Raw genomic sequence first — 16,288 nt, 5'->3', positions numbered from 1 at the left:
TGGCCTTAAGTCACTGGGCTCCAGCCTACTTTTTATCCTTATCTCATATTTCTGTGAAGAGAACTGGATTTGTAGACAGGAGACCAGTCTTCACTCCTTACTGTTTGTGTGACCTTGGGCAAATTCTTTTAGCAAAACTCTCAGAGCTTTAGTGCCTTCATCTGTAAGTGAGGGGTTGGCTTTGAAAAGCTCCATCACTTCCTCTAATTCGAAATGTGCCCCTGGGATCCCCTTCCCACTTCATCTCTAGCTCCAGTGAAAATAGACTGTTCTCCCCCCCACCCCCCATCCCTTCCCCAGTGTCAGCCTGAGGAGCTTGGCTTGTTTTCTCTCTTTCCTGTGTCTTCTCTCTCTCTAGTTATCTCTCCCATTCCCATTCCTCCTTTCTCTCTTCTCCCTGAAATACCTCATAGCTCTCTGTAGTGTTCTGATGTTCTTATCATGTTATATTTTATGTTCCAGTTACCAGCGTTTGTGTCTTACCATGTTATGCACCTTCCCACCTTTGTGCTTATGCCATTGGCATCTAAGATGCATCCCTCTTCTTTCACTTCCCTTATCCTACTACCCACATCCACCTAGCTAATGGGCCACCTTCTCTATCAAGCCTTCCCACGTTCTCCCAGCTAAAAAGGACCCCTCTCCCTGGACTCTCATAGAACCTGGTGCCTCTCTTAAGTGTTCATCCCATTCTGTTTTTGTATTACAGTTTTCTATATCACCATTTTGTTACCTCTGCTACTAGACTATAAAGTCCTTGAGGACAATGGCTTTGTTAACTTCTGTGTCAGTTGAATTGTTTATATAAAGTAATATTGCTCTTGTTTTTAAAATATTCAATAGAAAAAGTCTTGATTCCACATATGTCTTTGTCAAATAGTAACTTACATCTTTTGCAGTTATTCTTAAGTGAATTCTAGGAAATGTCTGGCTTGTTTCTAAATAAAAAGCCTATTATCCACATCCAGAGAAAGAACTATGGAGTCTGAATGCAGATCGAAGCATACTATTTTCACTTTTTTTTCTGTCTCATGGTTTTTCCCTTTTGTTCTAATTCTCCTTTCACAACATGACTAATATGGAAATATGTCTAACATGATTGTACATGTATAACATACCAGATTGCTTGCTGTCTTGGGAAGGGGGGAGGGCGAAAAATTTGGAACTCAAAATTTTATAAAAGTGAATGTTGAAAACTATCTTTACATGTAATTGGAAAAAATAAAATATTGAGTGGGGAAAGATTAAATTAAATTTTTGAAAAGGGGAAAAAATAAAAAGACTAAAACCAAAGATAAAACAGAAAGTTCTTAAATTCAAGGACTTCAGAGATTCTGGATAATTGGGTAAAAGCATTCTGTTTGCTGGCATCTTCCATTCCTCAGGATGCTTTATCTAATAGACTGGCTCTAAATTATACACAGATTTGAGTAAGCCTAGCATGATCAAAAGTACTGAGCTTACTGTCTGTCCAAGCTCCATGTTTCCAAAGTCTCTTTCCAGACTGTGTCCACTGCCATCCCTGATTTTAGTGCTTCCTAGAGAAGTGAGTTGTGAATCTGTAGGAAAGGGAGAAAGTATTAATAATCATTAGTCATTAATTTATGAAGCTGTCTAGACCATCTCTGAGGCCACTTTGTAATACTTTGATAGCTGAACTTAGCACGCTTTAGACAGATGGTTTTCTTGACTCTTGATTTTTTTAGGCATTAAAATATGTGAAACAGTCCTTGCTGGCCCTGACAGTGGCTGTGATGCTCTTGATCCTTCATACGTGTCTCCAGGTAGGGTTTGGACTTGGGAGAAAGAGTGGTTTCTCCTTATGAGACCTGAGGCCTAGAGAGGAGAAATGGTTTTCTTAAGATGCAAAGTGAGTTGAAAAGATGTTAGAACCAGAATCCCTCTTTCTGCTTTGTGCCGTTTTCTTTTTGTTTCATTCCAAGACAGTCGTGTCTCTGGTCCCCCACCCCCTTGCCCTTGCATTAAGAGAACTCATTGCCTTAGTCACAGTTTTCTCTTCACTATCATTTGCATCCATCTCTCTGAGCTCATAGCGACAATGAACTGAGTTGTGAAATGTTTATAGTGAGAAGGATGCAGTTTTTCTTTTCAGCAGTTCTGAAGCCAACTGAAAGATTGTGTTGCTGTGGATTCTACCACTAGGTGCGGAAGTCTTTCGGTTTACCTGCATATGGCTTTTTGTACAGCAACTGTGGCTGACCCTTTCCGCTGACTTGAGCCTCTATTAGAAGTCTCTCTTGAAGACTCATCCCAGAACCTAAGAAAGTGACCATTGTGTTATTGCTCAGAGTTAGAATCTCTGAGGTCACGTAGTCCAGTCTGTACCTGAAAAAGAATCCTGTCTACATCATTTCCAACAAATGGTTACCCACCCTTCAGTGAGGAGGCATCTACTACTTTTCAAGTCAGCCTATTTCACTTTTGGACAACTCCAAGAGTTAATTATTTCATCAAGCAGAAATCTGTCTCTTCGCAACTTTCCATTACTCCTGGTTCTTCTCTCTGGGGCCAAGCAGGATTGTAGCCCATCAGAATCTTGAAGACAGCCGTCATTGCCCAGATTTCAATCACCGCTGAACCCACCAGTATAAATACCACTTGCTCTGAACAGGTTTATGAAGAGTGTGTCAAGCCAACAATAGTGGGGGCTCCCAGCATTCTTTTTATACAGGAGAAATTTCTCCATGGGCATGAGTGTTCCTAAACAGCTTTTCCCAGTTCAAAATACATTGATTAGGGCTCCTGAGGATAGTGACTGACTAAGAGAGAAGCCAGCCAACTCAAGGTTGAAATACTTAAACTTTCTCCTACACAAAGCCTTAGGCTATGATCTGTGAGACCTCCTTTTCTGTATATTCCCTCAACTAAAAGGCCTACTCATACACATGCATGGCCACTAATTTATAAGCCGTGGCAACTTGGAATATTGGACAAGGATTCTTGTCATTAGGTATGAAAGATTAGCAAATAGACCTCGCCCTTTCCCCTGCAAAAAAAGAAATTCGTCGTCTTCCATGGCCTAAATACATGGCATAAGGAATGATTAATAGGTGCAGTACACAGGCTGACATTCACCTGGAACTTATGTTCGGTACCATATATCAGTGTGTCTTACTGCTATGAGTTGGATCACCAGGCAGCTGAAAAGGGATTTACAAAGTGGTTCACCATTACACAAGGCATAGTCGCTATCCCCTTCATCATCATCATCATCGTTAACACTTTGATCTCACAACAGCTCGGAGGGATAGATACTTTTATTGTCCCCATGTTACAGATGAGGAAACTGAGGCAAACAGAGATTAAGGGACTTGCCCAGGTGTCTAAGGCCAGATTTGAACTCAGATCTTCCTGACTCCGGCCCAGTGCTCTATCCTATATACCACCAAGCTGCAGCACATCATCATTGTAGTTTTCCTCCTCTGAATGCAATCCAGCTTATTAGTCCTAAAATAAGGCACTTAGAACCGAAAGCAGTACGCCACATAGGATCTGACAAGGTTAGAGAACAACAGGGTCGTCACCTCCTTCATTCTAGATTCTGTGCCTCTTTCAGTGTAACCCAGGGTGCTCGTAGCTTTAACTGCCCTGTCACATGGTGAGCTCCTGTTGAGATTGTGATCCACTGAGACACTGAGATTGTTATTATACAGCACCACATTCCTCACTCTGTCTCTCCCCTCAATCCCCCTCCTCTTACTTAAAATTTAGAAGGGGAGAAAAGTTCAGTGAAAGTAGCCAATATATAAGTTGACATTATGTGTAGTTTTGTACAGCCATAATCTCCTAACTCCAGAAGCAGGGGAAGGTGTCTTCTTTTAGCTCTTCTTTTTAAAAAAAATTCCATTTTTATTTCATTTTCAGGTTCACATTATCTTCCTTCCTCCTCCCTTTCTTCTCACTCACATTTGAGAAAGCAAAGAGAATAAAAGCCATTACAAACAAGGATAGCCAAGCAAAACGAATTCCAGATTCCAAAGGCAGAGAGAGAGGGAGGGAGGGGGGGGGGGGAGAGAGAGAGAGAGAGAGAGAGCGGGCGAGCGCAAGCGAGCTCAGTCTGCATTTTCAGTCCATCAACTCTCTGTCCAGAAGTGGGTAGCATGTTTCATTATGAGGAATTCTGTTTGGTCATCATGTTCACTGTTATTGCAGAACTTGTTCTTCTGATCCTGCTTACTTCACTTTGTATCTGTCTGTTCATGCAAGTTTTCCTCAGGTTTCTCTGAAACCATCCCCTTCCACATTTCTTGTAGCACCATACTGTTCCATTGTATCCATAGACTACAACTTGTTCAGCCATTCCCCAGTGGGCAGATAAGCCCCACTCAGTTTTCAGTTCTTTGCCACCATAACCTGAGCTGCTATGTATTTGTACTTATGGACCCTTTTTCTTATTATCTCTTTTTCAGGGTTGAGCTTGATCACAAGAATTATGTAACCTTCAATTTTTATTATTTTGTTTTTCTTTCCATTTATGTTGTAATCATTGTGTATATTTTTCCTTGGCTCTGCTTGCTTTGCTTTGTATTATTTCATGCCTTATATTCCATGCTTCTTTGTATTCATCATATTTATAGTTTTATAGCCTAGTAATAATCCCATTACATTCATGTGCCACAATTCTTTAGCCATTCTCCAATCGATGGACATTGACTTCTGTTGACAGTTCTTTGCAACCACAAAAAGTGCTACCATAAATACTGTGGTATATATGGGGCCTTTTGTCATTGACCTTCTTGGAGAATATCCCTAGCAGCAAAATTCTGAGTCAAAGGGTGTGAGCATTTGATTTACTCTTCCCATAATTCCAGATGGCTCTTCAGAATGTTTGTAGGGATTCACACCACCCACAATGCATTCATGCTTTCCACAGCTCCTCCAACATTGACTGTCCCATATTTTGTCATCATTGAGAATTACCGGGGGTGATGTAAAACCTCAAGTTTGTTTGGATGTACATCTTTCTTATTGTTAGTGACATGAGGACTGATTTCACATGATTGCTAAGAGTTTGCCATTCTTTCTTTGAGAGAACTTTTGTCCATATCCGTTGACTATCCTTTAAATTCCTTTATTATTCTGTTGAGTTACATTCAGCTTTTGTTCTTATCTATTTTTGTTAGTTATCTATGTCTTGGATATCAGACCCTTGGATGTTTTTCATATGTGCCGCTTTCTAACCGTGCCTTCCTGTATTTATATGGTTGGGTTTTTTTTTTCAATCCAAATATAGGTCTTTAAATCTATCCCTTTTAAATTTCATCTTAGTAGATTTTGCCTATCCTTCCCCTGACTTGTTTTTAAAGCTGACAAAATGGAAGCCTAACTCTCCCCCACTCCTGTTTTTTCAGAGACTATGAGTAAATTTTCTGGGGAAAAAAGACTCACCTTTCACCTGCTCCAGCCAGCAATTACACCCTTTTTCTTGTGACATTCATTGTGGAGGGCCTCTTCATCCTTCTTTCCTAAGTTAACACATAATAGACTATGCAGCAGCAGAATAGAAAAGCCTGCTTTGATGAAACGTCCGCTGCATACATCTTTCTAGGCATTAAATATGATTATATGACAACGGAACAAAGCTATCTTAAACCCAGCAGAAGCCCTGTTTCCTTCCCTGTCACTTCTAAAGTTCAAGTTAGAGCTGGTGAATTTTCCCCAGGCAGCGCTGCAGCAGGGTGGGAAGCAAACTAGTCAGGACACAGAGGTTCCAGTCTTGGCTTTGTGACCATGGGCAAGCCCCGCCCCTGCCTCCTGGCCTGGCTCAGTCTGCCAACCAAAGCCATATATATGAGACTGCATTAGAAGCTGTGAAGTTCTCTGCAAAGCTCAGAGGGACTGGGAGGATAGTAGAAGGGGCACTCCATCGGGAGTCAGAGGTCTTGGGTTCAAGACCGGACTCTGCTACTTATTTTTCTTTTGCCCTTTTTATTTTTTAAGTAAGTTTTTACTGATGTATTTCTGACATCATCATAGTTATCCACAATATTCTCTTCCTAGAGGGCCATCCCTTATAACAAATAGTAATCTTTAAAGAGGAAAAAACCCCAGCCCATTTGATGAATAAACAGGTGCAACGTGCAGCGTCTGTGGACCTCCCGCCTCCACGAAAGGATGGGTTGTGAGTGTCCCCTCGTATCTCTTCACTCACCTCCTGCTCAGTCTTTAGAATTTTGTTACCTTTACTTTGGACTCTTTTGGTGTATCGTTCTTCCCGTTTACGTAGGTGTAGTTATGGTTGCTTTGTGGTTTCCTTGGCTCTGCTGACTTCCTTCTGCATCATGCGTCTCTGTATCCGTCACACGTTACTTCTCACGGCACAGTCATGTTCCATTACATTCACGCACCCCAGTTTGTTCAGCCATTCCCCAGTTGATGGGCATCTACAGTCATGTTCCATTACATTCACGCACCCCAGTTTGTTCAGCCATTCCCCAGTTGATGGGCATCTACCCTATTTCCAACTTTTTGCTGTCACAAAAGGTGTTGCTGTGAATATGTTGATGTATATGAGGACTTTCTTGTCATTGATGGCTTCCTTGGGGCGCAAGCCCAGTAACGGAGGCTCTGGTTCAAAGGCTAGGGACGCTTTATTCATTTTTTTTGCATAATTCCAATTGCTTTCCAGAATGGTTGTTCCATTTCACAGCTGCACTGACAGTGTGTTAACGTGCTTGTTGTTCCACAGCCCCTCCAACGTGGACTGTGGCCATTTTTTGGTCGTTTTGTCATTTTGCCGGGTGTGAGGTGAAACCTTGGGGTTGTTTTGATTTGCGTTTCTCTTGTCACTAGCGATTTGGAGCATTCTTTTGTGTGGTTGTTAATAATTTGTAATTCTTCATTTGAGAACTGATTGTTCATATCCTCTGAGTACTTATCTATTGAGAATGGCTACTAGTCTTACATCCATTGATTAATTAATTGTTTTTGTTAGTCAGTCAGCCGTGCCAGGTCTTGTACTAATTCTGGGGATATAAAAGAAGGCAAAAGCCAGTGCATGCCCTGGAGGAGCTCCCAGCGTAATAGGGAAACAACACGCAAACAGCGATGGACACACATGATGTAGACAGGATACGCTGGAGATGACCAACAGAGAGAAGGAGGGCCCTGGAGTGAAGGGGGAGTCAGGACCATGGTGGGAGATGGCGCCATTCACTGCTCCCTTCACTCCGCGGACCTTCGTTTTCTCATCTATAGGAGAAGGGGCTTGTCTTCAAGGTTGCCTCCAGCTCCAGATCTTTTGTGGTTGGTGTTATTTTTTCTCACCAACCCATTCCCTGTTTTCATGTGTCAAAAATGGGATTGTGGGGTAGCTGCTTGGTTGTGTGACTCAGCAGTAAGGAAGAGGTCTTGCCTGCGGAACAGTCACCCATCCCCTTGTCTGTCTTCCCTCTTTCCCGATAGTCACAGATCAGACTAGATGGAGGGAGAGGGCGAATGCCAGAGCGGGAGCAGCCGGTCTCAATGCTGACTAGCTAAACCCAGCCGCAGGACTAGAACAGATGGTGGGTTGGAAGTTGAGCAGTCCAGAGGCCTAATGGTGATGGCAGTGAGTATTTGGCTGTCATTATTTTATTAGTTAGCAAACAGAATGCTTCTTGTGGTCCCTCCCTGATTTTATGCATAATTGTGCTGTAGGTGTCAGCGATTGGAGTTGGCACAACAGCTCAATTAGTTTGTTCTGATGTCTTTTTTGATCTGCTCTGTCATCTCTGTGGCTTTATTAGCAATGTACAGGGAAATGGAAGATGAAAGCGCAGTCTTGTCTTTTCATAATGACTTTTCCAACGCAGAAAACTTCCCCTAAAGGCATTTCATCTTTTCCCCCTTTCCTTCAAGTAGCTTAGCCCTATGGGAATTTGTCCTGGACCTCCAGGGGCCTAACACAGGACTCTGGAGAATGATTGCTGGCGTTGTCTCCGGGGCAGCCAGTTTGGAGTTGTGGGGATTACTTGATGGCTGCTGTCCAAATCTATCTTTCTCTGTGGGAGAGGGAGGGGCCCTGCAAAGATGTGCATATGCAGCACCTCTAAGGAGAACCAAGCCTGTTCGTTGAGGAAGGGACCCACTTATTCCAGACTCCCTTCAAGAGGAAAGCTGCTTCCTCCTGACAGAGAACCTCACAGTGTACCAAGAATTAAACACACAGCAAGGCCTACAATGATTGTTAGTTTCGTGTTTTTTTTCTTCTGCCACCCCATCCCCAATTTACCTTGAAGTAAATTCATGTACACGTACTTCTCAGGGCAAACCAAGGTATTTAACAGTCTGCTGTCTGCTGGCAGGTACAGCTTCTAATAGGGGATGGGAAGTAAAGACAAAGCATGTTGGCCAATCAGCCCATATTCAGTCAGGTTTAGCAAAGGACACTCAGGAAAAGGATGACCAGTTTTCCTAATTTGTTTGGTTCTGTAACCTCCACAGGTTAACAGGGAAAGTGAGGCACAGCAGGTCTAGGGGAGTAGAGAGCTCATTCCATAAGGTCACACGGCAAGTAAATGGTACCTCTGATTTCCAGGATGGCCAGATTCCTGTCTGGCAAGAGGCTCTTCCAGGGGCTTCTCTTCCTTGGGGCTAGTATCTCACATCCCAGTGCTGAACTTTGATCAGTAATAGCTACTCAGTAGAGCTCTAGGAATTTTACCACTTTTTCTCTATTATTTTATCTCCAGTATGACTCTCTTTCTCTCTCCACCCATTCCCTCTCTCTCTCCCTCTCTCTCCTCTCCCTCCCCTTTCTCCTTTTCCTCTCCCTTCCCTCCCCCCCCCCCGCCCTTTTTCTCGTAGCCTCTGTGAATGTGTTGGTGCAGAACTGCAAGATCTACAATGATGCCAGCTGTGACGTGTCAGCAGATGGCCAACTCCTTGCAGCCTTCATCCCCAGCAGCCAGCGAGGTTTTCCTGATGAGGGCATCCTGGCAGTATACTCCTTGGCACCTCACAATCTGGGCGAGATGTTGTACACCAAACGATTTGGTAAGGGGCAGACACAGAACCAATAGCTCCTTGGACCTTGGTACCTTTACAGTGTAGCCAAGAAGAATGGCCACAAGACATAGCTTTGGTGGAAACATAGAAATCTAGAGCTGGGAGGGATTTTGGAGGTCCTTTCTTTCCTTCTGTCCTGCATCCTAATGCCCCGCATAGAATCCACTTTGGGTTTGGATACTTCCAGTGATAGGGAACTCACTGCCTCACAACACTCACTTGTTAGAATGAGAATCATGACTGATATTTATAGAACACTTTACATGCAGTATCTCATTTGAGCCCTGTGAGGTAAATACTACAGGCATTGTTATCCCCAGTTTAAGTTGGTGGGATTCTGGCCCCAGTGCTCCTGACTCCAGGCCAGCACTCCCATCTTCTTCACCATTAGGACTGTCTAAGGCCCAAGAAAGTGAAGTCCCCAATAACAAAGCCAGGTCCTGTGGCTCCACATCGCTCTCTGTTCCTGATACGCCACACTTCCTCATGTTGACCTGCTGTGTGGCCTTCATCCTTACGGTGACATCAGTGCCTTGTGATGCTGCTGAGTTGTGACACAGAGTCCTCTCAGGAAGATTTGGGCAGGGATTGAGACATTTGTAGACCATTATGCAGTGAAGGGAGCCACTGTCGAAGACTAGGCCCACAACTCATTGCTGTGTTGCATCCTCAGGCCCCAATGCCATTTCTGTGAGCCTGTCCCCTATGGGGCGGTACGTGATGGTTGGACTGGCTTCCCGCAGGATTCTGCTACACCCTTCCACAGAGCACATGGTGGCTCAGGTCTTCAGACTACAGCAGCCGCATGGTGGAGAGACCTCCATGAGGGTGAGTCCTGCCATTTCATTGCAGTAGCTTATGTCATGGCAACTTTCCTTAGACCTTGTAAGATTGCGTGGGGAGGTGAGCTCCCTTAGCCACCAATCTGGTTATTGCTGCTAGAAGGATGTTCATGTCAGTCCCTGAGAGCTGGTGGGTTCTACTGTTCAAAGTCCTGAGGGTTAGTGGCAGAAGTTCTAGGATAGTAAACTAGGTGCAAAGTAGAATTAGTGTCACAAAGTGAGATTCTCTTAGGAATTGCACAGCACCTTTTCCTCTCCCCTGTTACCTCAAGGAGAAGGCTGTGTTCCTGAGGCATGCCAAGCAACCAATGAAATATTTATGCTTATCATAAAAAGTTTTTTTAAAGATGCAAGCTATAAAAAGTGATAGATGGTATAACACAAAATAGTCTTTGTTGGTGCATTATGGTCCTGATGGAAGGTGAGGTGTATGGACATCTGCTTCTCTCTTACCTCTCTCGATGTCACCAGGTGAAAAGCCTCTCAAGGCAGGTCCCTTCTTTCTGTTTCCTCAGTGCACACATGTCTTCCCACTTTGGTGTCCCTGTGGGCTTGGCTTATTCAGCCGGGGCCTGCCACCCCCGGGAGGTAGGTCACGTGGGTATCGGTTCTACAAAGGAACTTAGCTTGCATTTTACAGATGAGAAACCTGAGACTTAGAAAAAACATTTTGTACGGGGTCTGTACCACAAGTGTATTCGTCTGCTTCCTCCTAGATTGTAAGCTTCTTTAGGGCATGGATCTTCTCTGCTGCTCTTTTAGCCCTAAGACCATCTAGTGCAATGCTGTGGGTGGGCCTTGAATGAACGTGATGGATGTACTTGCCTACAGAAAAGACCAAGCAAGGCCCCACCAGGCCTGGCAAACATCTAAGATGTAACATAGGGACCCAGAAGTTTATTAGGAAACAAAGTCTTAGAAAGGAGTGAGTAATAAAACCCATGACCTCCAATGGCATTACCCAGACATGCAAAGTGGAGGTAATGGGCAAGATTTACTAGAGACCCTAGTGCAAGCAGACAGGTTAGACCTCAGAGACTCTCTGAGACCCATGACTGAAATAGGTCTCTGCAAAGGGCACATGCCTTCTTCAGAAGAAACAGAATAGGTTCCAAAAGGTCAGGGTAATAGCATTTTGTATTTTAAAGATATGTTCATGTAAGAAAACCCAGGAGCTAGAGGGAAGGGGTGGGTTCGGGGGTGGGGGGGGGGGAGGAGCCTGGTTGTAAGTGTTTTAGGTGAAGATAAGTGGAGGCACCGGTAGAAGTGACAGCATTATCAGAACATACTACAGACATGTCAGACTGGACGGAAAGAAGAAATGAATAAAAATTCAGGAAACAGATCACATGGTTTGCATGGTGATGGGGAATTCCATTTATCTGTACATTGGCTGGAAATTTGTCTGCTAAAAACATAGAAGCTGAGGATTTTTTACTTGCCTTGATAATAATTTCTTCCTTCAAAGTGTGAAGGAACCAACGGTGGGAAATTCTATTCTGAATCTAATTCTCATCAACAAGGAAGAATTAGCTGTCGAATTGGAAATAATGAGAATCTAGGGGGCTTTGACAGAGGAAAAGAAATCCAGGCAGAGTCTAACAGCCATTCTAGATGTTAGACAAAGAGGTTTCAGACGGTTCCGAGCAAACATAGGTAGGATCTCAGCCCAGGAGAAAGCTCTCAAGAATGGAATTTTGAAGAGACGGATAATAATAATAATAGCAGCTGATATTTCTGAAGCGCCTGGTATAGGGCTGGGGAGCCTGTAGCCTTGAGGCCACATGTGGCTCTCAGGTCCTCAAGTGCAGCCCTCTGACGGAATCCAGACTTCATAGAACAAATCCCCTTAACAAAAGGAACAAAATAAGTGAAATAAAAATAATTTTTAAAAAAATCCTTTTATTAAGGGGATTTGTTTTGTGAAGTTTGGATTCAGTCAGAGGGCTGCATTTGAGGACCTAGAAGGCCACAGGTTCCCCACCCCTGACTTAGCATGTGCCAGGCACGTTACAATCATTCTCTCATTTGACTCTCACAACAACCCTGGAAAGTAGGTTCTGTTGTCCCTGTTTTAATGTGAGGGGGAGGAAAGGGGAACTTGTCTAGAGAGACCAATATGGATGTGCCAACAAACTAACTTCTTTTTTTAATGTGCAAAATGGACCCAAGGGTAGACAGTGGAGGATCAGCATGTGGCAGGGTCCTGAGGGATTTGGGTCTGGTGTTCAGAATGAGCTGACTGATAAGGAAAGCCTAGGACAACCCGAAAGAGCAATCTAGCTCTGGGGAAGACGGGAATCCGAGGGACTGACCACTGCTCAGAACAGATGGAGCTGTGACCGCCAACCCTAAAAACTAGCCAGGTCTCCCTTTCCTTGTTTTCTTTGCCAAGGAGAAGGATCTTTGGCTTGGAAAGGACAGAACAAACATGCCTAATAGGGACATTGACATCCCCGATTAGCAGAGAGATTGGAAGATATTGCTCAAGTCAGCCATGTCCTTGGTTACTGAAAAGGGACAGGTGTAATCGCTGAGCAGCTGCTGTCTGTGATTGTGGAGAAGGAGGGAGGGTAGTACAGGGTTCAAGAAAGGGAAGAGAATAGTTTTGTAAACTATATAGACCAGCAATTTTGACTTTGATTCCAATTTAAGTCTTAGAATGGGTTATTGAAGATAGTGAGTGACCATCTTGGAAAAGGCAGCAGACATGAGAGTGAACCTCCCCTTCACATTAATCAGGATTGGATTGGGTCATGCTTTCCAGAAATGACTAACATAAAAGCAAAAGCCATAAAGCACCTGTGTTTGGGGAGAGCACAGGTCCTGCCAGACTCATTTCCCTCCCCCACTTTTTTGATGTGGTTACTAGACATGTAGATAAAGGAAAATCCTAGAGATAGAATTTACCTTGATTTTAGTAAAACATGGAAAACAGTCTCTCCTGCTCTTCTTGGGGACAAGATAGAGAGGTGTGGGCCAGACTCAAGGGTAGCTTGGTGGATTTAAACCTGGTCCAAGTGGCCACAACAGAAGGGCTTGGTGTCAGCTGAAAAGAAGGCTTGCTGTGCACTATAGGCCCCACAACCCCTGCCTTGACCCTGCGCTGTTGATCTGTGTTGTCAGTGTCTTGGATAGACAGGGAAGGCGCGTGTAGGAGAGTGGTAAAGGGTACAGAGCCAGGAGGAATAGCCAGCATCGTGGGGTCAGATTTCAAGACGCTCTTGGAGAACTACAGTTGGGGTTCAGATCTAAGAAGAGGATGTGTGTGGCAGCCCACAGTGGACAGAAGTCTCAGTGGACAGAACACTGGACTTGGAATCAGAAAGACCTGAGAGCAGACCTTGCCTCCAACACTTCTCAGCTGCTGTGTGACCCTGGGCAAGTCATTTGGTCTCTGTTGGCCTCGATTTCCTCATCTGTAAGATGGGAATCATACTGCTACTGCCTATCTCTCAGGGCTGTTTTGAGGATCAGATGAACAGCCAGGTGAAGTGCTCTACAGACCTTGAAGCTCCGTATGTAAATGCTGACTGTCACGAGGATGCTTGGGCTTGAAAAGCAGCAAGGCTTGTCTCGGCATCAGTTCCTCTAAAAGGATAGAAGGATCTTGAGGGACTCTGTGCGTGCTCAGTATGAGGCCGGTGTGTGATACACCAGCTCAGAGACATGATGCAGCCTTGCCTCACCTTGAGAAACAGTGTCTGAAAAAGACCGCCCTCTGCCCTGCACGCTCAGGGCGCTCCCTTTCAGGAGGCTCTGGGTGGGGTGCTGAAGGAACCTGGAAGGCATCGTCCTACCTCAAACATGAGCTGATTGACTGTCTGTAAAGTGGGGATAATCATCCCTGGAGTAAGTACCGACCTCCCACATTTGTGGGGAACCTCAAAGGAGACCATTTATGCTAAGTGCCTTACAAACTTTCAAGTCCTCATTATCAAGAAGCAGCATTGCTAGAGTAAAGAGCCAGGGATTGGAGCTGAGTGCAGTTCCTACCTTGGACACAGAGAACCCTGACCCTGACCCCGGCTAAATCCCTTCACCTCTCACTGCTCCAGGAGCTCATTTCAGGGAGGGAGCACGTAGCTGCACCAGCAGGAGACATTCTTCCTTTCGAGCTCCTGCACCGATCATATCCCAAGGCCACTCCCTACTCCTCTCATCTCCATTCTTACTAAGTTGAATAGCATCCAGAAGAAGGCACCCAGAACACTGAAGGGCCTCAAGTTCATGCCTAATGAGAGATAATGGGGATGTGGAGCCCAAAGAAGAGAAGACATAGGGGAATATCTAAGCCTTTGCAGGGCTCCTTGGCCCCAGAGGACAGAAGGAGCAACACTGTGGAGAAGCTGCAGAGAAGCACGTTTAGGTTTGAGGTTTGGAAGAATTTACAGTTAGAACTGTCCAGAGTAGGCTGTGATGGCCTAGGGTATAGACTGGACCATCACTTGGCTGGTATGTTTTAAAGGGATTTCTTTCGAGTGCAGTTTGAACTAGATGAAATCTGAGGTCCCTTCCAACTCTGAGATCCTGAGGCTTGGCCTGTTCCAAAGTTGGGGGGCAACCCGCAGAGATTGCCTAATCCCTGATCTACCCAGCAGCTTTATTCAGAAGTCCGCTTGGTACTGTGGTGGAGAAAGATCCAGTGAATAAATAAGTGACTGAAAAGGAAGCATTTACCACATGCTGAGCAGTAGAGATCCTGTGTCACAAGGGAGACAGTGTTTGCTCTCAAGGGGTTCACTTTTGAGCTGGGAAAGGCAGCACACTCAGGAGGTCTCCACTGCTGCTCAGATGGACAGGCCCAGCAGTCCTTAGGGTGCAGTGGCCAAGGAGCTTCTTTAGTGTCACTTCTCTTCATAAAACCACATCAGCTTCTAATGCAGAAAGAACCATTTGATAGGTGGGTGGTCTGGAGATACCACCAAGGTTCTTGAGCTTCCCATTCCCCTAGTAGCAGTTGATTGGCAGTGGACATTGGAGGTGGCTGGGGATGGCAGGCTGCCTCTCCACAAGTGTTGTGCCCCTTGGTGATGACTGCAAGGATGGAGCCAGAAACAGAGCTGGTAGGATAGAGGGCTGGCAGAATTCTGGCCATGGTGGTCTGACCTACATGGCGCTTGGCCCCTCCTCTTTTTCCCTCAGGATGCCTTCCTGCCTCAGCTCATCTGGCCCATCAGTGGTAATTGGTGGTGGTATAGATGATGGGGCCCTTCTCCTGAATGATGGCTACGAGGGCGAAAGAGTGCGACATGTTCCTTGAATAAACCAAGGTTCCATTTTTTTGTTGATGTGGTTGCTTCCTCCCTGACAAAGATTGTGTTCCTCTGACAGCTGATAGCCATGATTTTTTGAGAATTGATGTGTCAGACTTTCATCATCCTGTGATCGATCTGGTCATGAGCCCCTCCCTCCAGCTTTGCTCAGCCAGACACGCAGTCTATCACCGGGTCCATCCTCAAATCTCAGGCTTTGGGGGCCTGCTGGTTACAGTCTCTGTTTCCACAACCCAGGGCCACCTGTGTGCTCTGATGAAACACTACAGTCAGATTTGAGTGAAGGCTGATTGAACTGATCAGTAGAATTAAAGACAGATTGTGAAATTAGTTCCCATTCACATAGTGCAGCAAGGTCTACAAAGTGCTTTTGCCTCAGTGGCCCTGTGAGGCTGGCTTATCCCCATTTGACTGAAATGGGCTTCAGGGGGGTGAAAGGACTTGCCCAAGATGATGCCCACTAAGGTGCCCAGCTAGAAGTGGAGTTTAGTACTTCTGTTCTTAAACACTTTCCACTAGCCCTTGCTGCCTCTCACCAAGATGGCCCCATCAGCCGTCAAAGAGAAAGCCCATTCGTCTCCACTTCAGGCAGCACCTGACATTTCTATAGCAGCATTTCCAGTGATTGTGGAGGCTTCTTAGCAAATTGATCCAGTCTTTCCACCTTCTAATCTTTCTCTTCAGACCTCAAGGAGAAAAATGTATTCTGAGTTATGCTGTTCTTACTTTTGCTAAATTTAAATATGATAGAGTACAAAGGGTATTGTCTGCTTTTTCCTACCCAGGGACCCAAATGCTAATGTCCTCACAACCCTCCCTAGTTGAAGCATAATTACTCATAACCTTTGAAAAACAAGACCTGAATTGGAAGCTACTAACATATACTTCCAGACTGTTCTGGCAAACAAGTCTTCCCTAGCGTTCTAGGCACAGCTCACATTTCCTGGCCTTGGTGCGGCTTCTGTCTCCCATATGTAGCCTGAGGGAGCTGCCTTAGGGCAGACTGGCATTGGTCCAGGAGCAGAAGTTGAGATGGTGGGGAATGTATTGTCATATATAGGCCTGGCAGCACAAGGAAGGCATCTATCTGGAGAAGTCTGGGCTGAGAAGATTTGGTATAATTAAATTAGCCCATTGCCGTACTGCTGAGGGATCTCTGCA

General features: G+C 45.0%; 1 protein-coding gene across 6 annotated transcripts in view; it reads left to right on the top strand.

Annotated features, from left to right (window-relative positions):
* Nucleotides 1–16,288, top strand: part of AMBRA1 (autophagy and beclin 1 regulator 1) — a 186,746-nt gene that overhangs the window by 127,663 nt on the left and 42,795 nt on the right. For all 6 annotated transcript variants that reach the window (XM_036763014.1, XM_036763013.1, XM_036763012.1 and 3 more), the window contains 2 exons: nt 8,809–8,997; nt 9,683–9,837. In XM_036763014.1, the coding sequence (XP_036618909.1) occupies nt 8,809–8,997; nt 9,683–9,837 (344 nt within the window). The remainder of the gene's footprint in view (nt 1–8,808; nt 8,998–9,682; nt 9,838–16,288) is intronic.

The sequence above is a fragment of the Trichosurus vulpecula genome, chromosome 6, assembly GCF_011100635.1.
Source record: "Trichosurus vulpecula isolate mTriVul1 chromosome 6, mTriVul1.pri, whole genome shotgun sequence".
NCBI lineage: Eukaryota > Metazoa > Chordata > Mammalia > Diprotodontia > Phalangeridae > Trichosurus > Trichosurus vulpecula.
The sequence above is the reverse complement of the archived record's forward strand: the minus strand, read 5'-3'. Positions and strand labels throughout refer to the sequence as shown.